At 42.4% G+C, this 26,913-nt stretch overlaps 2 protein-coding genes across 5 annotated transcripts in view; one reads left to right on the plus strand and one right to left on the minus strand.

Moving 5' to 3' along the window:
* The window catches only part of wnt5b (wingless-type MMTV integration site family, member 5b), a 140,859-nt gene that overhangs the window by 52,846 nt on the left and 61,100 nt on the right, over positions 1–26,913 (minus strand). The window lies entirely within an intron of this gene.
* Positions 21,776–26,455, plus strand: LOC139280804 (F-box/LRR-repeat protein 14). Its single transcript, XM_070900516.1, has 2 exons — positions 21,776–23,315; positions 24,030–26,455. The coding sequence occupies exons 1-2, from the start codon at positions 22,122–22,124 to the stop codon at positions 24,045–24,047; spliced, it is 1,212 nt and encodes a 403-aa protein (XP_070756617.1). The 5' UTR covers positions 21,776–22,121; the 3' UTR covers positions 24,048–26,455.

Below are 26,913 nucleotides of genomic sequence, written 5' to 3' on the forward strand. Positions count from 1 at the left end.
CCTCTGCATACATACTGCCTGAAGCGGCACTGATGGGGTCGGTGATTGCCCATGCAACGCCAACACATTGAGCTCGGATTTGCGCCCGATGGCGGGCTTTGAGCGGCTCCTGTTGTCGCATACACAGTCGAGTAGACCCTCGATGGCGAACTTTAAATGGCTCCTGGTCTTGCAGGCGCAGTCGAGTAGGCCCTGACATGTGCAGCTCTGCCGGCCATCGATACAATTTTGTACACAGTACTTGTCGTGGAGTTCCTGTTTTGTCGCGATATCTGCTTCGTGCTTTTCTGTCTGGACATGCAAGCCTGGGCGATGGTGATGACCTTGCTGAGGTCCGGCGTCTCCGCAGCCAACAGCTTACTTAAGATCACCTCGTGGTTGACCTCAATCACGAAAAAGTCATGCAGCATGTCTTCCAATGCAGGCCCAAATTCGCAAGGCCCTACAAGACGTCTCAGATTGGCAACAAATGCCACTACTGGCCTTCTGGACAAAGGTGCGTATCGAAGCGATATCTGGATATGAGGATTCCTTCCGTGGGTTTAAGGTGTTCCCGAACTAGAGCACACAGTTCTTTGTAATCCTTTTCTGTAGAAAGGGTGGGTGAGAGCAGACTATTGACGAGTGTATAGATCGTGGGGCCACAGACGGTGAGAAGAACTGCCCTGCGCTTCTCTGCATCCTTGTCTTTGTTTAGGTCGTTTGCACGAAATATTGCTCAAGACGATCTGTGAAATCTCCCTAATCCTCTTCCTCATTGAATCTCTCGAGAATTCCAACAGTGCTCGATCGTGCTCGCCATACTTTTGCATGGGTTCGTATTTGCCTCGTTGCCAGTTGTAGTGTATGAAATGATAGAATGAACTTCGTACTGTGAGCCAGTGACTAGGTGTAACCTGATCAGTCTTTAATGGCTTCCAGAAGTGGAGATACAAAGGTGAAGTTCAGGTTATATACCGGGCCCAGCACGAGTGTACCTATGACCCTAGGACCGCCGACGGTAGTGCACTCTGGTGGTGGGCAGACCTTATGTACATAGATTACAATAATCTTGTACGTTTCGATAAGATCACCTCTCATTCTTCTGAATTCCAATGAGTGGAGGCCCAACCTACTCAACCTTTCCTCATAAGTCAACCCCCTCATCCCCCGAATCAACCTAGTGAACCTTCTCTGAACTGCCTCCACAGCAAGTATATCCTTTTGTAAATATGGAAACCAAAACTGCACGCAGTATTCCAGGTGTGGCCTCACCAATACCTTATAAAGCTGTAGCAAGACTTCCCTGCTTTTACACTCCATCCCCTTTGCAATAAAGACCAAGATTCCATTGGCCTTCCTGATCACTTGCTGTACCTGCATACTATCTTTCTGTGTTTCATGCACAAGTACCCCCAGGTCCTGCTGTACTGTGGCACTTTGCAATCTTTCTCGATTTAAATAATAACTTGCTCTTTGATTTTTTTCTGCCAAAGTGCATGACCTCACACTTTCCAACATTACACTCCATCTGCCAAATTTTTGCCCACTCACTTAGATAGTCGATGTCTTTTGCAGATTTTGTATGTCCTCCTCACACATTGCTTTTCCTCCCATCTTTGTATTGTCAGCAAACTTGGCTACATTACACTCAGTCCCTTCTTCCAAGTCGTTAATATAGATTGTAAATAGTTGGGGTACCAGCACTGATCCCTGCGGCAGCCCACTCATTACTGATTGCCAACCCAAGAATGAACCATTTATCCCGACTCTCTGTTTTCTGTTAGTTCGCCAATCTTCTATCCATTCTAATATATTACCCCCAACCCCGTGAACTTTTATCTTGTGCAGTAACCTTTTATGTGGCACCTTGTCAAATGCCTTCTCGAAGTCCAAATACACCACATCCACTGGTTCCCCTTTATCCACCCTGTTCGTTACATCCTCAAAGAATTCCAGCAAATTTGTCAAACATGACTTCCCCTTCATAAATCCATACTGACTCTGCCTGACCAAATTTTGCTTTTCCAAATGTCCTGCTGCTGCTTCTTTAATAATGGACTCCAACATTTTCCCAACCACAGATGTTAGGCTAACTGGTCTATAGTTTCCTGCTTTTTGTCTGTCTCCTTTTTTGAATAGGGGCGTTACATTTGCAGTTTTCCAATCTGCTGGGACCTCCCCAGAATCCAGGGAATTTTGGTAAATTACAACCAATGCATCCACAATCCCTGTCGCTACTTCTTTTAAGACCCTAGGATGCAAGCCATCAGGTTCAGGGGATTTATCTGCCTTTAGTCCCATTATCCTACTGAGTACCACCTCCTTATTGATTATGATTGTGTTAAGTTCCTCCCCCCCCATAGCCCCTTGTCTATCCACTGTTGGAATATTGTTAGTGTCCTCTTCCGTAAAAACTGATACAAAATACTTATTTAGAGTTTCTGGCATCTCCACGTTCCCCATTACTAATTCCCCGGTCTCATCCGCTAAGGGACCAACATTTACTTTAGCCACTCTTTTTCTTTTTATATACCTATAGAAACTCTTGCTCTCTATTTTTATATTTCGTGCGAGTTTACTTTCATAGTCTATCTTCCCTTTCTTAATCATTTTTTTAGTCATTCTTTGCTGGCTTTTAAAAGCTTCCCAATCTTCTGTCCTCCCACTAGTTTTGGCCACATTGTATGCCCTTGTCTTTAATTGGATACAGTCCTTTATTTCTTTAGTTAGCCATGGATGGCTTTCTTTTCTCTTGCACCCTTTCCTCTTTACTGGAATATATTTTTCTTGAGAGTTGTGAAATATCTCTTTAAATGTACACCACTTTGTCAGGGTCCATAACCTTTGCTGTACCCAATGTGTCAGCTGTTTCTTGATATCACGTGGAGTGTATCGAATTGGCTGAAGACTGGCTTCTGTGATGGTGGTACCTCGGGAGGAGGTCGAGCTGGATCATTCACTCGGCACTTCTGGCTGAAGATGGTTGTTAATGCTTCAGTTTTGTCTTTTGTAATCACGTGCTGGGCTCCGCCATCATTGAGTATGGGGATGTTCATGGAGCTTCAGCCTCCCATTAGTTGTTTAATTGTCCACCACCATTCATGACTGGATGTGGCAGGACTGCAGAGCTTTGATTGGACCCATTGGTTGTGGGATCGCTTAGCTCTGTCTATAGCATGCTCTTTCCACTGTTTAGCATGTAGATAGTCCTGTGTTGTAGCTTCACCAGTTTGGCACTTCATTTTTAGGTATGCCTGGTGCTGCTCCTGGCATGCTCTTCTACACTCCTCAGTTAACCAGAATTGGTCCCCTGGCTCGATGGTAATGGTAGAGTGAGGAATATGTTGGGCCATGAGATTACAGATTGTGGTGTAATACAATTCTGCTAGATCTGTTCTGAATCAATCCCATTTAGCATGGTGGTAGTGCCACACTACACGATGGAGGGTATCCTCAGTGTGAAGACGGGATTTCGTCTCCACAAGGACTGTGTGGTGATCACTGCTACCAGTGCTGTCATGGACAGGTGCAACTGCAACAGGTAGATTGGTGAGGATAAGGTCAAGTAGGTTTTTCCCTGGTGTTGATTCTCTCACCATCTGCTGCAGGCCCAGTCTGGCAGCTATGTTATTCAGTACTGAGCCATACTTGAAGTCCCCCACCCAGAGTACCCTTGCTACCCTCCGTGCTTCTTCCATGTGGTGTTTAGCATGGAGGAGTACTGATTCATCAGCTGAGGAAGGGCAGTAGGTGGTAATCAGCAGAAGGTATCGTTGCCCAAGTTTGACCTGATGCCATGACACTTCATGGGGTCCAGAGTCATTGTTGAGACTCCCAGGGCCACTCCCTCACGACTGTATAGCACTGAGCCATCACCTACCGGTGGGACAGGACATACCCAGGGGGATGGTGATGGACGATTCTGGGACATTGGCTGGAAGGTATGATTCTTTGAGTATGACTATGTCAGGCTGTGGCTTGACGAGTCCGTAGAACAGCTCTCCCAATTTTGGCACAAGTGAGGAGGCCTTTGCAGGGTCGACAGGGCTGGGTGTGCCTTCATCCAGTGCTTAGGTCAATGCCGGGTGGTTCATTCGGTTTTATTTTTAGTCGCGGTTTGGTATAACTGAGTGGCTTGCAAGGACATTTCAGAGAGCAGTTAAGAGTCAACCATATTGTTGTGGGTCTGAAGTCACATGAAGGCCAGACGAGGCAAGGACGGCAGATTTCCTTCCCTAAAGGACATTAGCGAACCAGATGGGTTTTTACCATTAGCTTTTTAGCTTTTACTCACATTTTATTCCAGGTTTAAATTCCCCGGCTGCCATAGTCGGATTTGAATTCATGTCTCCGGATCATTAGTCCAGGCCTCTGGATTACTAGTTGCACTGACGGAGCTCTTGGAAAGATCAGTACATTGCTTGGAGCTGTTTTGTAAAATTATCACCTGGCATCAGTATACACAGGAAATCTGGTTGCTTCACAATACAGAAGCAATGACAGTTAAACCTCCAATAACACCTCTTCAGTGCCATGATATTCTATTTGTTGTAAGAGTCTACATTATTCAATTAATGTTTGCTCTGGAACAACCAACTATTAAGCGATAACATGGACTGGACTGTACCTACATATATAGTCAATGACCTATAATAATAAATGTAAAATGCAACAGATATACTATATAGTATAGCCACTAAAATAATTATTTTCTCTATCATTTTCTCCCTATTCATTACCCATAGAATCTAGCTGCAGGCCTACTTGTAGCATGTGACATAACCCCACCATGGATTCCACTGACACTGATCCTCAGACAAGTGGAGGTATGTGTGGCTCTGCCTGTATGGTCTGGTGTGATTTATGCTAGGTTATAATTCCATATGTCCTCTTCATATTTGAGCCAAGCCAATGACTACTGGCAATCTATTTGTTCAATTTTGGGGGCAGTGAGCTGAGCAGGGGGGGGGGGGGGAGGGGGGCCGGCGGGGTAAATCTCATTCTGTCCTTACCTGATATCCTTTCAAGCATGGGCTGGTAGACAGTAATCAGAAGGAGGCTCCTGCTTATTTTGGGCAACATCAATACATAAAGAGAGTGCTTTTTTTTTTAAACATACAGGAAATCTTAGCATGCTACAATTATTCAAACTTTAGCTTTCATCTTGTTAACCAGTGTGTTAACAAATTGAAATGTACAAGTTAAAATCATTTTTATGTTATTATTGACTTTGTTTGTATTTATCAATCATGGTGTGGTAGCTTGAGCAGTTAGTTCTAATGTAAAAAGTCACAGGATCAAGGTTGAAGGCTACTTCTCACCATAACACAATTGCAATTGGTGCTTCTCATTAATTTGCCAGACCACATGATGGTGAGGGAGTACTATGGAACTGGGGATCTCACAGAATTGAATCCACACTGAAAAATCATCCCAATGTGTGTTGTTAGGTTATCTGATCACTTTGATTAAAGGAAGTTGTCTGAGAATAAATTGCAACATTGAATGGGAAAAATAATGTAATTTTAAAAAATAACTCAATTTTCAGATTCAAATTTTCACGTTCTGGCTAACACTCAGAAGAATACATTCAGAAGCCATTTATCTGAATTGACCAGTTAACCAAACCAAATGCACCACCTAATGTGCCTCACAATGTGCCCGAAAATCTGGATGCCACTTGTCACAAAGGTTTTGTCCTAGTTCAGTGACTCTCAAAGATATAGGTATGCAATTGCCCCGATACATCATGGGGGTCAGGTTTGCAACTTTTCTGCATTAAATTGATGCCAAATCCATGCAGATTCTATTTCTTCAATTTGTCCCACCTTTTTAATCACAGCCTCTGTTCTGTGACACCAACATGCTTTGGGAAGAGTCCAGGTAAGGTATTCAGAAATCTGCTACATTCCACCTCAAACAGCATAACCTGACTATACCAAATGTTTCTCCTTAAAATTGCCTTCCTCATGTTTTTAATAGTTTTCAACCAGTCCGAAATACCAAATCTCTCACCATCATCATTTTCTCCAGTTTATGTGTTGCCTTCGATTTCATGATATTCAGGAGTTGTAGAAGATCCACTTGCCCACCACGATTTACTCTCTATCGTAGATGGCCAATTCACCCATGGATTGATAACCCTCTTCTCTCTCTCTTAGGCAGTCCCCCGGAGTCGAGGATGACTTGCTTCCACAATAAAATGAGTTCTAAGGTGACTGATGAGACCAATGCAGAATCCCCAGTCTCTGTCACAGGAGGGCCAGTCGGTGGTTGGAGGGACGGGTAGATGGGGTGCTTGATTTGTCGTACGCTCCTTCCGCTGTTTGTACTTGGCATCCGCGTGTTCCCAGTGAAGGGCCGAAGTGTTCGGTGCCTTCTCGGATGCTCCTCCTCCACTTTGAGTGGTCTTGGACCAGGGATTCCCATGAGTTGGTGGGGGTGTTGCATTTTTTCAAGGGGGCTTTGAGGGTGTCCTTGAAGCGTTTTCTCTGCCCTCCTGGGACTCCCCTGCTATGACATAGCTCAGAGTAAAGTGCTTGTTTCGAGAATCTAGCTTCAGGCATGCGGACAAAGTGACCTGCCCACTGGAGTTGGTCGAGCTTGGTCAATGTCTCGATGCTGGTGATGTTGGCCTGAGAGAGAACACTGACGTTGGTGCGCCTATCTTGCCAATGGATTTGCATGATTATGCAGAGGCAGCATTGGTGCTACTTCTCCAGTGCTTTGAGGTGCCTGCTGTACATAGCCCATGTCTCTGAAACATATAGGAGGGCGGGTATCATTACTGCTCTGTAGACTATGAGCTTGGTGCCGGGTTTGAGATCCTGATCTTCGAACACTCTTTTCCTCAGGTGGCCGAAGGCTACACTGCCACACTGAAAGCAGTGTTGGACTTCGTCATCGATGTCTGCCTTTGCTGATAGTGGGCTCACAAGGTATGGGAAATGGATTCATAGCATCAAGTACAAGACTTTCACAGCAGGGTTCCTCTGTGCGCTGTGATTCATTTCTGAGCTCAGTCTTCGCTCTGTCTTACCAAATAAATCTGAAGAATATTCTGGTTCAATCATAATCCCACACTTCATCTTATCATGGTATATAATTATTTCATTACAGAGAAATTTTCTGTGCTGAATATTTATTAATGCAGTATAATATTAGAATATATGCTTACTCAATCACTTACTCAAATTATATTTTAACCCAACAAGAGGATTTCCTAAATACTTAATTTAAATAGAATCTGACTGTACTAGGAGCAACACACAGTAATTCTAATGTTGCCAAGTATTTAATGTTGACGTAATGGGGACGATTCTCATGTTGAGTGTTATTTGGTAGGATGGTGTGTTGGCGTATGTAGCAGTTGCCGGGGGATTCAGCATGGCACCCAGTTGATTTTGGTGCTGGGTCCTTATTATAATGCAGTTGGTAAGCTACCAGCACGAAACAGCCTCCCAAAGACAGTTCACTAATAATGTAGGAAATCAGGCAGGGGAGCCAGTTGTGAGGGGCCTGATTCTTAATGGATGGAGAGGGGCATTAACCCTGGAAATAAAAAGTAGCACTATAGAGCAGCAGGCAATATGTGTGCAGAACCTACAGCAACAAATACATCAGGCCAATTTTTTCTGTAGCAGGGCATCTAATGGTGTAGCGAGGGAAACCATGCAGCTGGGAGCTGTCTAAATAGGGCAAACAACTGTACATCTCCTTAACCAATCAGATTGAAGGATTGTGACATTAACAACGCAAGAACTGAGAAGCAAGTGTAAGTTAGAGTGAGTGCATTCAATGTCAAATCAGATAGTGAAAGGGAAAGAAAGCTTGGATTATGAGAGAGAGAAAAAAGAGACAGTAAAGAAAAAATTAAAAAATTAAATGCGACATTTTTTAATTCTCCAACCACAATTAAAACCTAAAGGAATGAGATTCCACACTTGTAATAGTTAATTTTCAGTGCTAGAGAGGTGGTTTAGCAGTAATTGATACTTATCACGTCATTAAAAGGGCGTGAGAACACCAGCGGTAGTTCGGGGCCATAAAAGGAGCGAAGGTGCGGCGGCCTCGTGAGCAGCATGGAGGCATACTACTTCAGGGAGCAGCGCGAGCTGGTGCAGGAGGGCGATGGCCAGTGAAGAGTGATGTCATCAAGGTCCAGGTCGGTGATTGGAGCATGAGCAGATACAGCAGGAGCGGCGAGAGACTGTGGAGGGATGTGATCAGGGCCCAGGGGAGGCGTGAGTTCGGGGCCAGGGGCCCAGGGACAGCACGGGCCAGCCCACACTGCGATATGTGTGCACACTAGGTCCGTGCAGCAGAGCTGGTCTCCAGTCTTCTTGGGTAATCCTTGCCACTGGACTAAGACCTAGCTCTGTCAAGCCCGTGTGGTGGCTGGTGTATAACGGCCACCACACGTTAAAAAATCCACGCACAGGCATCTTCCACCCTTGAGGATGTAGTTCGGGTCCATCATTGAAACACCTGTGAACTCATCCTTTTTTGGCATGGAAGCAAGTCATCCTCATTTCGAGGGACTGCCTATGACTGACTGAAAAGGATACTTAGATGGGAATGGACAAGACTTAACTCTCTGAGGCACGTTCAGTTCATATCTACCGCGCAAGTACAGCAACTTCACACCATTCAATGCTATTCAAGAGCCAGACAACAAGATGCCGTTTTCGTTAAGCTAACCATGGCCGACGCAATTGGGACAACAACTTTCGGATATTTCAATTTAACCGCGCATCTGCCCCTCGCCTGATGTTGCTATATACGCATAAATAATAGCAAGCACAATAGTACTAGTAACTTTAGAAAAGTTTTGTAACAAGGAAACACATCATAGAATCATGGAATGTTGCTGAAAAGAAACTGGCTATTTTTCCCATCAAGCCTGTAGTGATATTTCCCTTCACAAGTGACTTGGTCAAATCCCACTCTCCTGCTTACTCTCACTTAACCCTTAAAATTCATCTTTTTCAAATAATGAATTCTCTTTTAAAAGATGTTATGGAGTCTGCTTTAACAATGGTTTGTGGCACAGAATTCCACAATGTGAACACCTGCTATATAAAGAAATTTATTCGAGCCTCTCCTTTAATTTATTTTCTTAATATCTTAAAGTTGTGCCCTATTGTTATTGTATCACCAATCAGTGGAAGAAATCTATCCCTATTCACCTAGTCATAAACCTTCATAATCTTGACGATCTCAATTAGGTTCCCCATTAACTTGATCAGCTCTAATGAAAAAAGTCCTAATTTCTCATGCCCCTCCATAACTGGTAATAATACAGTTGATCTTAGGTATGTTTACTTTACATATGCCAACCTCACCTCAGGTGAAAAGTCATGTTCCCCTTCTGTTTCTCCCGAGGTGATGTAGCTCCAAGTAACAGCAATGAAACCAGTACCTTACAACACCCGCTGCCACTCCAATGGACAAGGCATCAATTCAGGTATTTTCTTTTTAGTCAGCTAAATGTCAACATGTGTTGAAATCCATTACCAAGCTTAAAAGTATACAAACCAACCTGAAAAATATACACAGTGAGTGTTTCAACAACAACTTGTATTTATATAGCGCTTTTAACGTAGTGAAACGTCACAAGGCGCTTCACAGGAATATTATAAGACAAAAGATTTGACATCAAGCCACATAAGGAGAAATAAGGGCAGGTGACCAAAAGTTTGGTCAAAGAGGTAGGTTTTAAGGAGTGCCTTAAAGGAGGAGAAAGGTAGAGAGGAAGAGAGGTTTAGGCAAGACATTCCAGGCAACAGAAGGCACGGCCACCAATGATTGAGCGATTATGATATAATGCTCAAGAGGGCAGAATTAGAGGAGCGCGGATATCTCGAGGGGGGTGGGGGGCTGGAGGAGAGTACAAAGATAGGGAGGGGCGAGGCCATGGAGGGATTTGAAAACAAGGATGAGAATTTTGAAATCATGGCATTGCTTAACCGGGAGCTAATGTCGGTCAGCGAGCACACGGGTGATGGGTGAACGGGACTTGGTGCGAGTTAGGACACGGGCAGCCGTGTTTTGGACGTCCTCAAGTTTCTGTAGGGTAGAATGTGGAGGCTAGCCAGGAGTGCGTTGGAATAGACAAGTAAGGGTAGAGTCAAGCGAGGTTACAGAGGTAGAAATAGCTGGTCTTAGTTATGCCTCGGATATGTGGCTTTTGTTTGCTCATTACAGACATTCTCTCCCACAGGGGCACATCCCACTTAACCAAGTGCAGAAATTGTAGGAACAGGAGCCGTGGCTTTTATGACCTCCAATGTGTGTCTTCTCACTACTTATCTGGCTAGGACCACACTCTCCATCAGGGTACTGGTTAGTGGGGTTACCTGGAGTCAAGTAGAAAAAAGTCTCAGCTCCCATTGACAGATTTACCCCTCCAGATCCCATTAATGAGCTGGGCTGGCTGGTTAATCATTAAGAGTGCCCTGAAGTTTCAATTATCAGATTACCTAGTCTGTCACAGAAGATTGATATGGTTCAAATCTTCGATATCTGGCCACCTCAAACCCAAAGAGTCCTCGCTTACTTTCCCCCGAGAAAATAGGGGTCATTGCAACAATCAGATATCACAATGTAGATACTTAGTACATGTCATTAGAAGGTTACAATTAGAATTGTGGTGCATGACTGCTTAAACCTGCAATGCATGTTGACATAAATTCTTGTAATTTCTCAATATCATGCGCTAACTGCATGGAAACCTCAGAGAAAAAGTCCCAGAACATCTACCCCAAAGAAACAAACTCCCAGCACTTATCTCCTGCAAAAGCCAGGAGGGGCGTTTCCCTTACAAGGATCTTGTGCAAGGGTTTGCTTTGGGGCCCCTACATTGTCAAAGTCAAGATCATTTTACCTCAATCCTTAAACTTATCACTGGATTCACTCAGACCCAGTGCAAGAGCACTCAGACCCAGTGTAAATGTCACAGAACTGTCCTAAAAGTTGCATTACCTATCTAGTAAAGTGCTTACATTTTTGGCCAAGCAGCTCACCAGTTTTTTTGTCCAAAAGCTTGCCTTACTTAAGTAGATTTTTCAGCTTCGATAGAAGACATTTTATTTCGGGGGGGTAGGGCGGTTGTGCAGGGGGAAATCAGAGGCTGAATCATCAGCTTACCAGCTGCTTGTTGTGAAATCACACCTGCTGGATAGAAGATCCTCACCAATCTTGGGGAAACAAACATCATGTGACATTGGAGTAATGTAACAAGAGGAGACAGTAATTTACACAGATCCAACCCTAACCTTGTCATTAAACTTGCTGACAAGGGTGGCGCTGTTGTTGTTTGGAGAACTGACCTCTACCTTGAAGAGGCTGAATGCCAACTCTCTGAATGCCAATACCCTGTACAGTAGTAGCAGGACTTCTCGACTTTTATACTCTATCCCCCTTGCAATAAAGGCCAACATTCCATTTGCCTTCCTGATTACTTGCTGTACCTGCATACTCACTTTTTGTGTTTCATGCACAAGGACCCCCAGGTTCCTCTGTACTAAAGCATTTTGCAATTTTTCTCCATTTAAATTATAATTTGCTTTTCTATTTTTTCTGCCAAACTGGATAACCTCACATATTCCTACATTATACTCCATCTGCCAAATTTTTGACCACTCACTTAGCCTGTCTAAAGCCCTTTGCAGTATTTTGTGTCCTCCTCACAATTTGCTTTCCCACCTATCTTTGTATCATCAGCAAACTTGGCTTCACTACACTCGGTCCCTTCATACAAGTCATTAATATAGATTGTAAGTAGTTGAGGCCCCAGCACCGATCTGTTCCGATGATGTCACCTTCCATACCAGTGCTTTCGATAGGACTTCCTTTTTCCTCAAACGAGGATTCCCCTCCACCGTGGTTGACAGGGTCCTTGATAGGGCCCTTGACAGGGTTCCATTTTCTACATTTTTGCTTTCACCCCTTCCCCTCCCTCCCAAAACCATGATACGGGTCCCCTTGTTCTCACTTTCCACCCCACCAACCTCCACATTCAACGGATCATCCTCCCCCATTTCCACCACCTCCGTGATATCACCACCAAACACATCGTCCCGTCTCCTCACCTTACAGCATTCCGAAGGGACTATTCTCTCCATGACACCCTGGTCCACTCCTCTGTCACCCCCAACACCCACTCCCCTTCTGACGGCACCTTCCTGTGCAAGCGCAGGAGATGCACACCTGCCCTTTTACTTCCTCTCTTCCCACTGTCCAGGGCCCCAAACACTCCTTCCAGATGAAACAGGGATTTACTTGTACTTCTTGCAATTTAGTATACTGTATTCGCTGCTCATGATGCAGTCTCCTCTACATTGGGGAGACCAAACGCAGATTGAGTGACTGCTTTGCGGAACACCTCCGTTCAATCCGCAAGCATGACCCCAAGCTTCTGGTCACCTGTCATTTTAATTCTCCAGACCACTCCCACTCTGACCTCTCTATCCTCGGTGTCCTACACTGTTCCAGTGAAGCGCAACGTAAGCTCGAGGAACAGCACCTCACCTTTCTATTAGACACTTGACAGCCTTCTGAACTCAACATTGAGTTGAACAATTTCAGATCATAACCTCTGCCCACAATTTTTCAGATGGCAGGTGCTGCTGATGATTCTGATATTCCCATTTACACTTCCTCTTTTGTTTCTTTACTTGTCCCATTATCATCTCCTTTTGCCTTGCACCATCATTCCTTTTGTCATTTAATCTCTGCTGCCTTCCACCCCATCACAGACCTGCCCTTTTGTTCTCTCCTCCCCTCTCCTCCCCTCCCCTCCTCTCCCCTCCTCTGCCTCTGTACTTGCTTAAAACCTGTTACATCTCTAACCTTTTCCACTTCTGACGAAAGGTCATCGATCTGAAATGTTATCTCAGTTTCTCTCTTCACGGATGCTGCCTGACCTGCTGGGTATTTTCAGCATTTTCTGTTTTTATTTCAGTAAATTACACAGTCAATCAGAAACTAAATTATTGTTTATAGGTTAAGCTACTGTTTAAAATGCATGTAGTCATTTCCAAACATTTAGCAATGATGAACTTCTGATATTATAAATATGTACATAATGAGTGCAATATTTGGTTATGCTTTCTTTTTGAGAGACAATACAACAATTTATGCTGCATCTACACAGCAACAAACAAGTCTGAGACCAGACAGTAAAGAGAACTTTGTGCACATGTGGTTACACTCCATGTTGTGTAAGACCAAAGCAGAGACACTAGCACAGTTTTTCTCCTGAGTTGGTGTGGGCCCTGATTCTGGATTTACACATCAGCTTTAGCATCGGTCCAAAACAACAATGCTAAAGTTGTAGTATAAATAGACCCTTAATAATGTGCTGTTTCACATGGCCGTTAATCCCGATTAGTTACGAGTGGCATCATTATTTCTATCCGAAAACCATTTTTATTATGTACATATTTGCAATTTCCACTTTGTTGCACTTTGCTTTCTGATTTCACTCCTAAATGATCTATCTCTAATATTAAGATTACGCCCTTTTGTTCTGGATTTCTCCACCAAAGGAAATCATTTCTCTGTATCTACCATATCAAATTCGTTGATCATTTTAAACACCATCATTAGATTACTCTGGACCTTCTAAACTTAAGGGAATACAAACCAAATTGCTCGAACCTGTCCTCATAATTCAATCCTTTAAGGTCTGGTATCATTCTGGTGAACTCATGCTGAGGTTCAATACCCAAAACGAAATGCAATACAAGATAGGGTCTGGTCAAGATTCTCTATAAATGAAGTATTACTTCCTTGCTTTTGTTTTCCAACCCCTTTGAGATAAAGGCCAACATTCCATTAGCCTTTTTTTGATAACCTTTTGTATCTGTGTACTAGCTTTAGTGATTTGTATACATGGATACCTAAATGCCTTGCTACTCTACAGCTCCTAGACTCTCACCATTTGTTTTTCTTGGATCCAAAGTGGATGACCTCACACATTCCCACACTGAATTTCGTCTTCCAGTTTTGCCCACTTACATAATCGGTCTATGTTCCTTTGTAACTTTCTATTACTCAACTTATTATGCCTCCTATCGTAGTGTCATTTGCAAGCTTGGATATTCAATTCTCTATTGCTTCATTCAAGTCATTAAAATATATGATGAAAAACTGAAGCCTCAGTACAGATCCCTGACAAACATTACTGGTCACATATCACCAGAAAACGTTCTCCTTCTCTCTGTCTCCTACCTTCCAACCAATTACCAACCCACATCCAATTCTGTGCACTTTTAATTTGCTAATAATCTCTTGTGCAGAACCTTATCAAATGACTTCTGAAAGTCCTTACAGACAAATCCATAGACACTCCCCTATTCACTATGCTAATGACATCCTTGACAAAAATTCAGCTAAATTAGTCAGACTTGACCTACCCTTAACAAATCCATGCTGACTTTATTTGATCAGTTCATATTTGCTCAAGTGCTCAGTCACTCTCTCGCTGATGATAGATTTCAGCAACTTCCCTACAGCTGATGTTAAACTGAAATGTTTGAACATACCAGGTATCTCCCTCCCTTCTTAAGTATTTGCAATTTACCAATCTAAAGGCACAATTCCTGAAGGTAGAGTTTTGGAATATTATGACTAATGCATTTGCAATTAATTGCTTTTACTACTTCATCCTGGTCCATGTGATAATAAAAATCTCACATTGTAACCACGTTGTTTTTACTAAAAGCATCCCTGATCTCCATATTATACCACCCCTCCCCCACCCCACACTTCATCACTATGATCGGGAGGTCTGTAAGCAACTCCTACCAGATTTTTCCATCCTTTGTTGTTCCTTAACTCTACCCATAGTATTTGCATTGCCAGACCATCCTTACAGAACCCCTTCTTTCTACTGTTGTACTTGTGTCTTTTATCAATATTGCTTCACCCTCCTTTCCCAAATTCCCTGTTTTTTCTAAAGAGTCTAAAGCCTGGAATAATTAGCTCTCAATCATGCCTGGTTTGTAGCCAGGTCTCCGGAATGTCTACTGCATCACATTTTATAAACTGAATTTGTGCTTCTAGCTATTTGGTTCTATTTCTTATGCTATGTGCATTGTGTACAGAACTTTTATTTGGATAACTGTCCCCACCCTGTCCATATGTCCTGTTGGTCTTTCTGTTATACTTTTTGACTTACTGTGTGGATTTTACTCTGTGAGGATTCCTTGTGCAGTGACATCACAACACATGCCACATAGAGTAGGTTTTACTTTTACAATTATCTCAAGCTTTATTGCCAGGAAGAGAAACTTAGAGCGGAAACTTAGAAAGGAATTCTCTTTTAAGTTTATAATTATTTTCTTGGCACTGCCAAACTTTGTCCTTTAGGGTTAGAAGTGCAGAATTGTTGTCAGTGATTAGCTATTTGGATCAAGCACCAGGTTAGACTGTCGCACCTGAAAGCCATCTGAAGCTGGAACTGGTTTACAGTGATGCTAAAGATGGTGTGTGAATGCACTTAGAATTACTGTTATGTTCACTCTTATCCCAGGCTTAAATCCCCTTTACAAGAACCTTCTGTGCCTCTTTCGGCATTCTCCACCAGTCCATTGTAGCACTTGGCGCTGCCTTCTTAAGAACGGTAACCCCCAAATACCCCTTTCCTCTCCCTAACTCACCTTCTGTTCAGTGCACCTGTTGGAGGTTAACCACACCAACCTGTTTCCCATCCCGCACACCCCACCCACACCGCACTCCTTGAAGGCTCCTGATAAATTGACAATCACCGCCCTCTCTGCATTTCCCTTCAGAATATCTACTGGCTTACAAACAAGGCTCTTGTCATCCATGACTTAATGGAGGTAATTGTATTGACATCATGCCTTTGACTGAAATTTGGCTCATGGGTGGCAACACGTTTACATTACTGAAGCCACCCTTCTACGCTTTAATTTCCACTACCTACCCTGCCAAAACTGCCACAGTGGTGGCTTGGCCCTTATCAAATCATACCGTGATCGGTCTCCCTATTCGTCTGGCATCTTCTCCTCCTTTGAGCAACTAACTCTGTTCCATCTCTCCCTCTTCTACCCCCAATCTCCACCTCAAGTTTCTCCCCAAGATATCATTCCTTCTTTCAAACCTCACCTACTACACCTTGCAACTCCTCATACTCACCATGATTTTAATCTTCATCTAATTTCCACTTGCCCTCTCGCCCCTGATTTCACTGATCTCCTTAAACATTCGTCCTCCATATAAACTCTCTTACCCATACTCATGGCCACCCTATCAATCCTTCCATCCCCAAATTCCTCATGGACTTCTCCTTCCTTTCTCTGTAACCTCTAGGGCTACAACTTACCCCCTCCCCATAACTCTCCATTCTTGTGACACCAGCGTCCGTCCACCACCCACTTTGCCCGATCCTTGGCCATGCCATCAGCCACTTAGGCCCCCCTGTCTGGAATTTCATCCACAAACCCCTAGATTTCACCACCTCACTCTCCACCTTTAAGACCCTCCTTAAACACCACCTCTTTGACCAAGGTTTGGTTGCCCCCCACCATCCCCCCATCTTTAGCTTGGCATCTGCTTTCCTTACACCTTTGTGAAGGGAAATTTTTCTACATTAAAGGCTCTAAATAAATAAAAGTGGTTGTTGTTGCTGTTTCAAATTTATCAATAGTTTGGGTGTGTGTGTGTGGGTGGGGAGAAGGAAGAGGGAAAACAACAATTCTAAAGCTACAAGATCATAACATTGTTTGAAGGAGCTTTCCCAAAAGACTCAATAGGTATATGCATTACATGGTGTGGTAATAAACAATTCAGACTAGGAAGGTTTCAGGTTCAATTCCTTATTTTTAATGAATTAGTTAATTTCTATAGTGCAGTAATAGGGCACTATAACTGGCCTCTTAGGCTAAGGAGTGGAAAAATTAGCCAAAGTTCACACTCCTGATTACCATCCAGAGGCTGACTCTTTTTCCCCCACCACTCAGCAAATACAAAGGCAAGGAAAGGATCAGGTTGAGTTGTGATACCTCCTACCCATTGTCAATAGCTTGCTAAACATCGTATTCTGTGTTTAACCATGGAGCTGTATCCCAGCAGAATCCAGAGCTGTGAGTAAAGGCGGGGGAATTGAAAAGAAAAGAAAAAATCTACACCACCAATCAAGGTAAGCAGGCATGTTAAAGTAAACCAACTAAAAATATATGTGTATTTGAGATATATTAAAATGGTTCCAATTCCTACTTATCTGTTAATTATGGTGTCATTGCACTGAAGGTATGGGGAATTGAAAATAACTACATTTTATTTGGTGTTTTAATTCCTTGTTAATTTTCACTTCCCCTATCTTTCCTGAAGGTAGTGACTTCTCACTGGTGTATGGCTTCAAGGAAGTCAGTCACCTTCTGAAATTTTGACAATGGCATTATTCATTTGTGAGCCTCGGCAGTGTCAGCAGGCTATCCACCAGGGACCAAGTTAGAGCCAATTTCAATTATATCCTCATCCAATGTCCAGCAGCACATACGCTTTGCAGAGCTCGCCTGATAGTGATCAGAAGTAGGAATCCAGGCCGATTTTTTTCCCTCACTAATCACTGAGGACAAATGTAGTGCCACCCCCAGCTGATATCAGCTATCAATGATTCATAATTAAATCTTCTTAGTCCTTCTTCTTAAACCTTCTTAGTCTGTAAGGGATTTAAAACAAAATTACTTTGCCCATTTTTCTCTTTTAATTTATGGATAGGCAAAGAGACCTTGGAAGAATTCATTTTTGAAGGAAGTAAACAGATTGCAACTGAATTTAAAAAAATACTTAACAGGAGCTGTAGGCTTTAATTTGACCTTGTGATGAAATTGTTAAAAATGTGATTCTGGCAGCAATACCTACATCCAAATCCATGATCTCCACCACCCAGAAGGCGAGGAACATGCAACAGAGATCTCACTCACATTTAGAATGGTGGCCCTGGCTGGGTGTGTATGTCATGAGTACAATGACAAATGAGCATACACCCCAGAGTACCATGGCCAACATTAGGGTGGCGATTTTAACCCTATTCGCTCAGCAGAAATCTGGCAGGTGGGCAGTTAAAATCACCCTAGCTCTTACCTGTCCGAAAGCCGCCATGATCGCAACATCTGCAATTTTAACTTGTTCTCCTCAGCAGGCAGCAAGGTCACCTGCCCGGAGCCAATAGGGTTCTTCTTTACATATGCATGTTGTGGCCCAATTATATCATTGAGACCGGACTGCAATTTTAACTCGGGCCTGAGTGGGGAATCTACCTGGAGTTAAAATTGGGGCCTACATTCATTATCAGGTTGATAAGTCTAGTTGACGTAAACACACATACAAAATCAAAATACTGCGGATGCTGGAAATCTGAAATAAAAAATCTGGAAATACTCAGCAGGTCAAACACATTGGTGGGACCACCTAAGTTATAGTGAGCAACTCCATAATTGTAAATATATAAACTGTTTGTGATATCGAGAGATAGATGATTGATAGATTTTTTAAAGTCTTGTATTTATATAGCGCCTTTGTAGTCACTGTTGTAATATAGATAGATAGATAGATAGATAGATAGATAGATACTCAAGAAATCAGATTATATTTCAAAAGTTAACTGAAAATGGTTTTGGATTTACATTTTCTCCCACCAATTAATCTTCTAATTTCCCTCCTTAACCTCTCCTGAATACAGCAACTCAGGTTGGGAAAGATTTCCACAAGCATCAGCTGTCCAGTACTAAATCAAAGTGGCCATTCGTCACTAGCCTGACCAGTGAATGTCGACAGACGATCCTTATGGTGTCCACCCAAATACACTTTGCTGCTGGGGTCACTTAGACATCAATTAGGAAGAGGAAGACCGGCGAATTTCCTCCCTCTCCATCCATGGGGACAATGAAGGCTGAAATAAACTATGTCAACTGAGTACCACACCAAGCAGTGCATTTACCAACACAGCCATCGAAGACTGTTGTGCAGTTTTATGACCCAATAGCGATGTGCTGCATTTTGTAAAACTATTGGTTTGAGCACAATTATTGTGGAGCCATGTCACTTTAAACATCAGTTGTATGAATTGGGATGCCCAGATCAACTATCACTCTCTCACCTGATAACAATGCCTTTTCACAGGAAAGGTTGAATGCTTCCCAGATTCCAAACCTTTTTACAGTTGACGATCATAAGATTACTTACATGCAAGCAACTAGAGAATTGTTAGTCACTCTCTTTTACTCAAACAAAAGCATTTTCCAATGCTTTCATGAGTGCACTTGAGCAAAATGTATCTGGGCAGAATAGTTTACAATTTATTTCTTTTACATCCAGTCAAAAATCAAATCCAGCCAACATAAGCAGGTACTTACAACATGTCAAGGAAAATGTCTTGTTGTTTGCCTGAAAGAATAGTAATTCTGTTTTCTATTACATCATGGGCTCCTCTTTCTTATATCTGCAGCATTATGCTCAATGCTTTGAACAAGCAATTTGAACAAGGAATTTCTCATTATGTAAGTGTAACAGACAGAAGACTAACTGCTTTGCCATTGTATTTGAGAAGACATTCAACGCCTCGCTAGTATTACGAGTCTATAGGTTTCACATAACTATCTGAGACACTGCCGAAAATTGTCTTTTTGCAAACATTTCCAAAATAATGCAAACTTTAATTTGGTCGGACTTTAATTTGTGCTGAGGTGCAGCAAATTAAAACAATAGTACAAACGAAAGTGTAACTCGTATCCTATTTTAATAAGGGGGGGAGCAGTGAGATCAGTGAATTATTATTTCCAAATAACTTTGTTTGATCAGATTCCAGTGTGAATTGCCAAGTGTAAAATTATCAGGAATATTAAAACATGATTTAGCTAACACTTGGAGTTGGAATTGTTGCTTATCCAGGCCAACCCAAAGGGGGCAGTCTATTATTTGTTCCCATTAAAGTTGATTAAGAGTAACAACTTTGAAAAAGACAAAATTGAGGAGGAGGTGTGGTTTCTTCCAACAGCCATATGACGTATGAACAGACGTGTCTCAATTTCCCCCACTGGGGCGGGGAAGTCGGGAGAGGAAGATAATCTGAATTAATTACATTAAAATAAAAATATATAAGGTTTTAATAAAGCATTTTGAACAATTGCCGACATTTACTGGAAGGTATTTTCCTTTGCGTTTAGCACATGCCTTGCTCTCTTCTGCAAAATCGCTTATTATCTTTATGACTAAATGTACATATATAATTTAAGGGAACTATAGCGAGAAACTTATTTTTTGTACCTTACTGCCCCCTAAAAAAATCCTGTAATCCCAAAAGCCCATCCTTTGGAAGTATTTAATAGGCCTTTCTGCTGATGATGCGTGAACACTGCGCACAATGTGTATGCACTGCGTCCCCCCAATGTTATATATGGAACAAATTGATAAGAATGCACCGGAATCATTAGGGTACAGGCATCATTCATCTTTAAAAATGGCTGTGTCATTTGTGTTCTTACTTATGCTTTAACACAGCAAAAATTATCACTTCCCCCTTTTATTCTCGCCCTCGGGGCAATTTGAAAGTGTCGCACATGCGCTCTGATAGACAATCCCACACTGTTACAGTCTCCTCCCCGCCCGTCCCTTTAAAGGCCTCTTTCTGTCTCCATTACTTTTTTAAAGTTAACTCTTTGATGTTAGGCGATCCGCGTTGACAACTGTTCATAGTCACATGGCTAGTTTCACACCTTAACCACAAGTTGTTTTCTTGTCGATTGCTTCGGGTTAAGCAGCGGCGGCGTCGTTTCTTCAAGCGATAACGATGATTTTATTGTGTGATCTGTGGTAATATGTCCAGCAACAATACAAGTACGTGATATGAGCTCGAGATATTATAAAACACTATGAAATCCAAATTATTTTAGTTAAATCACAGTTGGCAAAGTAAAAGGAATATGACACATATGTCGTTTAAATAGCCGGGGGAAATAAAATGAAAATGAGTCATCGACCATTGCATCAAATACGGAAAATATGTTTTTATTTAATTTTTCGGGGTTGTAAATCTGTACCAATGTGTGTTCTATTCTCAGGAGTAAGAAAAAAATTACGTACAGTCCATCTCCAGTTAAGTACATCTGACGATTTGATTCACGTTAAAAATGAGACTTTAAAGTCTGAAATGCGAAGAGCAGCCAATCATGTTGCCAGATTTCCGTGCAAATATCGGAATAGCAACTTTACCTGCATTATCTCGTGTTAAAAGGTTTTTCTATTATTTCAAAAACCTAGAAAAACTGAGGGGTGCAGATTTACAAATCCAGATTTTGTAGAATTTGAACAATTAAACTCATTTTTAACTAAAAAGGGGAAATTGAGAGTGGGAAGTGCGCACTTCACCGCTCCCGAGAAATGTTCGGGATTTCCAAGTGTGACAAGCTTGTCCTGTGCACGGGTAAGCAAAGGGTTAATGTAAAGTGAACTGAATTGTAAGAACTTGGTTACCTAGGGAACTATTCTTACCGTTCCATCTGAGCGAGACCAACTGCACGCTCAACGACGGGGGAGTCACAGCGCACCACACCTAATGTTTTAACTCTTCCGCCGATTATTTTTCCCTTTTAACCAAAAGCAAACAGACGAAAATCGTGCATCGGCCGATTTCTAAGCAAAGCATGAGGTTTGAGTTCTGACAATGCGATTCTTTTCTGTTTTAAATTTCCGGAGACACCCCCGCAATGGAAAATGCGGCGCGCCTGCCAAGTTGGTTTGAAAAGATCAGACAAAGGCCGCAGGAAGCCCTTCGGCTGCCAGGCGTGAGAGCTCAGATGGGGGGGGGTTGGTTGTAATAGTAATACAGAAAAAAACACCAGTCCGCAGCCACGGGTTTGTTTTTAATTTGAAGCAATGCAAGCCGCGATGAAAATGCATGGGCAGCTGCGCCTTTGGGCCGAGAGCCGAGAGTTTTAAAGCTGCTTTTTCTGATGCGCCGACGGGCTTCAGTGTTTGAATCCGACTGCGCAACCAGCAGCAGCAGACGGGTCACGTGACGCAGTCCCGGGGATCGCGAATTGATCGATTGGCAAAAAAAAGCGAGCGAGCGAGAGAAAGGGAGCGGGGCCAGTGGGAAATCGGTCAAAAATATGGAGACGCACATTTCGTGTCTCTTCCCGGAGATTTTAGCCATGATCTTCAGCTATTTGGACGTGAGGGACAAAGGGCGAGCGGCACAAGTGTGCACGGCTTGGAGGGACGCTGCTTACCACAAATCCGTCTGGAGGGGGGTTGAAGCCAAGTTGCATCTGAGGAGAGCCAACCCTTCCCTTTTCCCCAGTCTGCAGGCCAGGGGCATCAGGCGGGTGCAGATCCTCAGCCTGCGGCGCAGCCTGAGCTATGTGATCCAAGGCATGCCCAACATCGAGAGCCTCAACCTGAGCGGCTGCTACAACTTGACAGACATCGGCCTGGGACACGCTTTCGTGCAAGAGATTCCGTCTCTCAACGTGCTCAACCTGAGTCTCTGCAAGCAGATCACGGACAGCAGCCTGGGCAGGATCGCGCAGTACCTAAAGAACCTGGAGGTGCTGGAGCTGGGCGGCTGTAGCAACATCACCAACACCGGCCTTCTGCTCATTGCCTGGGGCTTGCACAGACTCAAGAGCCTGAATTTGAGGAGCTGCCGGCATGTCTCCGACGTCGGGATCGGCCATTTGGCAGGCATGACTAGAAGCGCTGCGGAGGGCTGCTTAAACCTGGAGTATCTGACTTTACAAGACTGCCAGAAACTCTCGGATCTGTCCTTAAAACACATCTCCAAAGGCCTGACCAAACTCAAGGTGCTCAACCTGAGTTTCTGCGGTGGGATTTCAGACGCGGGTATGTTGCACCTATCACACATGACGAGTTTGTGGAGTCTCAACCTGAGGTCCTGTGACAACATCAGCGACACCGGGATCATGCATTTGGCCATGGGCAGCTTGAGACTAACCGGGTTGGACGTTTCTTTCTGCGATAAGATAGGCGATCAGAGCCTGGCTTACATCGCGCAAGGCTTGTATCAGCTCAAATCGCTTTCCCTCTGCTCTTGCCACATAAGTGATGACGGCATCAACAAAATGGCCCGGCAGATGCACGAATTAAGGACCCTAAATATTGGCCAGTGTGTGAGGATTACAGACAAAGGACTGGAGCTCATAGCTGACCACTTGACCCAGCTGACGGGCATTGATCTGTACGGCTGCACAAAAATCACCAAAAGGGGATTGGAAAGAATAACACAACTGCCCTGCCTTAAAGTTCTTAACCTGGGACTCTGGCAGATGACTGAAAGTGAAAAAGTAAGGTGAAAATTTTTGTTTAAATATAAACTCTTAAGAATCGCCGCCATTGCTGTCAAAACAGGAGTGTTCTGTTGTTTTTTCTCCAAAAATTATGACTTTAAAACCGCAGAAAACAAAAAATGGTGTTCGTTTGGTTGTAACTTACACGACAAATTATTTCCACTGTGCTATCAAATAAGCTGCAGTATTCCCATCCTTCATCATAGTTTTCACAACGAAACAAAAAGTAATTTTGACGCTGGTCACAGTTGTTTCTGGAATCTGGTTCATACTTTTGTTTTGTCGATGGTATGCATATTGCTGATAGACACATTCAAGGCTACCTCGTTTTTTTGTGCCCTGAAATTGAGGAGTTACACAGTAAGATCTGTGCCTAGAGCAACGTTTTCCCTCCCCTCCTGGTTGGTCTACAGCGTTACTACCCTTTTGTGGACAAAAAAAATATATAATTCAATGAAAATAAGTTGGCTGGAAACATTTTTACAAAGAATCTATGAAGCACACATGACGCTGGTTTTCGAAGTCTTGGCTGCACCCAAGTCAAAACCACGAACTATAGTTTTAAACAAAAAGAACTGAAGTTGGAATCTAGACGCCTTGATCTGGCAGCTGTACAGGCTTTTTTTTTTGGTCGACATTTACAACTGTTATGGGGGGACTTATTTTCCCCCATTTTTCAGAAATTATTAAAGCCTGTTCTACCTTAAATAGGACGACCACGTCAAGTGAAGAATCATCGATTCCGAGGATTGCATGCCTGTCAGGGCCATGATGCACAGACAGGCAGTTGCTGAAGGAAGAAAAAGAGGAAAAAAATATCCTGCTGATCAACCTATATTTGAATTGTACTGTATGTGAATTTGTAAATGATACTTAAACGTTTTATATTCTTACAGTAAACGTTAAAAAAGCTGATATTTATATAATAAAGACGGGAAAATATGAAGTATGTTTTGGAAAAAAAAGAAGTGTCAGTGCCCCCATTGTGTGTGATCATTTTGAAAAGTACGGTGGTGGAAGTGGGCCAATGGCGCCTTGTTGTCAGTGACGAGCTGTAATCGAGGGCAGCTTTGTGGAGCCTTGCTCTGTCTGATCAGGTTTCCTTTTCACTCGGATGGTCTTACTCTCTCTACATTAGATACCATATCCTGCAACTTACCAGATTATTTCTGGTGCATTTTATTTTTTAAAAAACGGAGGTTGATGGGCTGTGTGAGCCCGGTGCTGGCGCTGCATTGTTGGACAAAGTTAAAAAGCTACGGCGCTCTCCTTTTCTGCCTGCCCGCTCATGCATACCAAATGGCTTAGTGTGCGGCTCCCTCAGGATTTTCGTCCTGCCCCTAGTTTTTTTTTAGCATTCCTGTCCATTTCTGAGTGCGCTTAATCGGCTTTTCAAGCAGAAGGAAACAAGGCTGACTCACAGCAGCAGTTTAAAAAAAAATGTGGGATGGGGAAATAAATTAATAGTTTTCCAAGTTGCAGTAGATATAAAAGTGATTGTAATACACAAAAAAATACCCCGTGTTTTAATGAGCATTTTAAAGGTTTCACACCCGCTTTCATAATAAGACAGCTCCATTTGCGTTATTTTAACAGGCCAGTATTCTGTTTTCAACAGATATTAAGTGTAGCAAAACATTATTTTTCTTCAACAACTTCTTGGTGGGATATGGCATTTGAAAAAGAAGAGAGCTTTGCTGAAGTTCCCCCCCCTCCCCACCAGTCTAGAATTTTCCAGCCACCATTTTAATAAGTACTCCTGAATTTACCCTGGTGGGTTTTCTTTCTTCTTGAGGTAAAAATGGCCTCAAGCTGCCAGGAGTACGTTTTTGGCACAACCCTGAATATCATTAGATTGTGCGTGAGGTATTGATGGGTGATGTGCTGTTTATCTCTTATCAATACTCCTTCCCCAATCCATCATAAGTTGGGTTTATTTTAAAATGCAATTTTAAAACGTACACATTTTTATTTGTCAATGTCAGGTCAATTAGAACACATTATTCAAAAAAGACAGCAGTTTATTTTCATCTTGGGTTTACTATTTTGACTAAGTTGACTGAAAGACACAGAACAAATACCTTACTAAAATGCTGGTGTTTTTTAAAACCAATCTTTTCAGTATAAGGCCAACATGCAGTCCATATCAGAAATGAGATTTTAAGAAGAATTGGAAATTAGAGTAAATGACATGGGGGAGGAGACAAGGAGATGAATGTCACCACTCAGACCGTATTGCCATTATGCATTCTGTAAATCAAAAATTACTAAGCCTCAGTCACCACCTTGCCCCTCCAGTGCGAGGAATGTCAGAATCTGCTTAACATGATGACAAACAGAAATGAGATGTAATGACGGCAAGAACCGAAAAAGGTGGAATGTGTCGTTTTTAATTTGATATAATTCAGAATAAGCCAATAAACAAACCCCCATTAAATAGAATATGACTGCACGAGGATCTCTTAAACACAAATTATTATATCTAACTGGTTAATACTCTTTTTGTATCAGACACCATTTTAGCTGATCCATTTGCAATCTTTAGAAGATGAATCGGAAATACACCTATTTCAAATCGGCCTCCACCACATCTAATTCACACATTTGTAAAATCAGATTTTAACTCTGCATTTGCCAGCATGAGGGTGATTGCAGTAAATACTTCTAAATGTCTCCTTAAAAAGGAAAGAAAATGGCTGAAATTCATTTTTTTTCCATATACTTGATCCCTCAACCAGCAGCTGGGAAGAAGGGGCATTTGTGCCCTGGGCAGGCTTAAGTCCTTAAAGATGCCAGATAATACAAAATTCACCTCTTTGGTGATAAGATGCTCTTCCCTTATCCTCAAATAACAAAATAGGTCATTAATTGCACAAACCTATTCATGACTTATGATTAATTGTTTTTGCTGAACATCCATTAAATTTCTAATTTGCTTTTAAACACTCTAGTCCATTAAAACCAAAAATGTGTTGAGACAACTAGCAGCCACTCCAGGTTAATATTGTCTTGAAAGAGCAACGTGACCACATAACCAGCAATGGGCAGGTTGTGTTTAATATTACCCACAAGCTGCCTTACAAAGGGATTTCAGTCAATTTTCATTAACCAAAGATGGATTCAGAGACAGCGAAAGATACTAGATCTACAACTATTAATTACAGGAGACTCCTCCATACAGTAAGATGGTATATACATAAGGGCTACTCTGATAGGATCATAGTGCTATTTAAGATCTGTTCTGTCTAAAACCATTTTATAAAATGCAGAACCTTATTAAAATTTAACAAGTTAAATCTAGTTAAGATTAACTTGTCTTTTTTTAAAATTACATCCAAGATTAAAACCCAATTTCTTTCTATATAATACATAGAATAATGTCTTATGAATAATTGTTTTCGCCGAACATCCATTTCATAATGAAATTTCTAGTGTGCTTTTAAACACACTAGTCCATTAAAACCAAAAATGTGTTGAAACAACTAGCAGCCAGTCTAGGTTAATATTGTCTTGAAAGAGCAACGTGACCACATAACCAGCAGTGGGCAGGTTGTGGTTAATGTTAGCCACAAGCTGCCTTGCAAAGGGATTTCAG

This window comes from Pristiophorus japonicus, chromosome 15 (genome assembly GCF_044704955.1).
Source record: "Pristiophorus japonicus isolate sPriJap1 chromosome 15, sPriJap1.hap1, whole genome shotgun sequence".
NCBI lineage: Eukaryota > Metazoa > Chordata > Chondrichthyes > Pristiophoridae > Pristiophorus > Pristiophorus japonicus.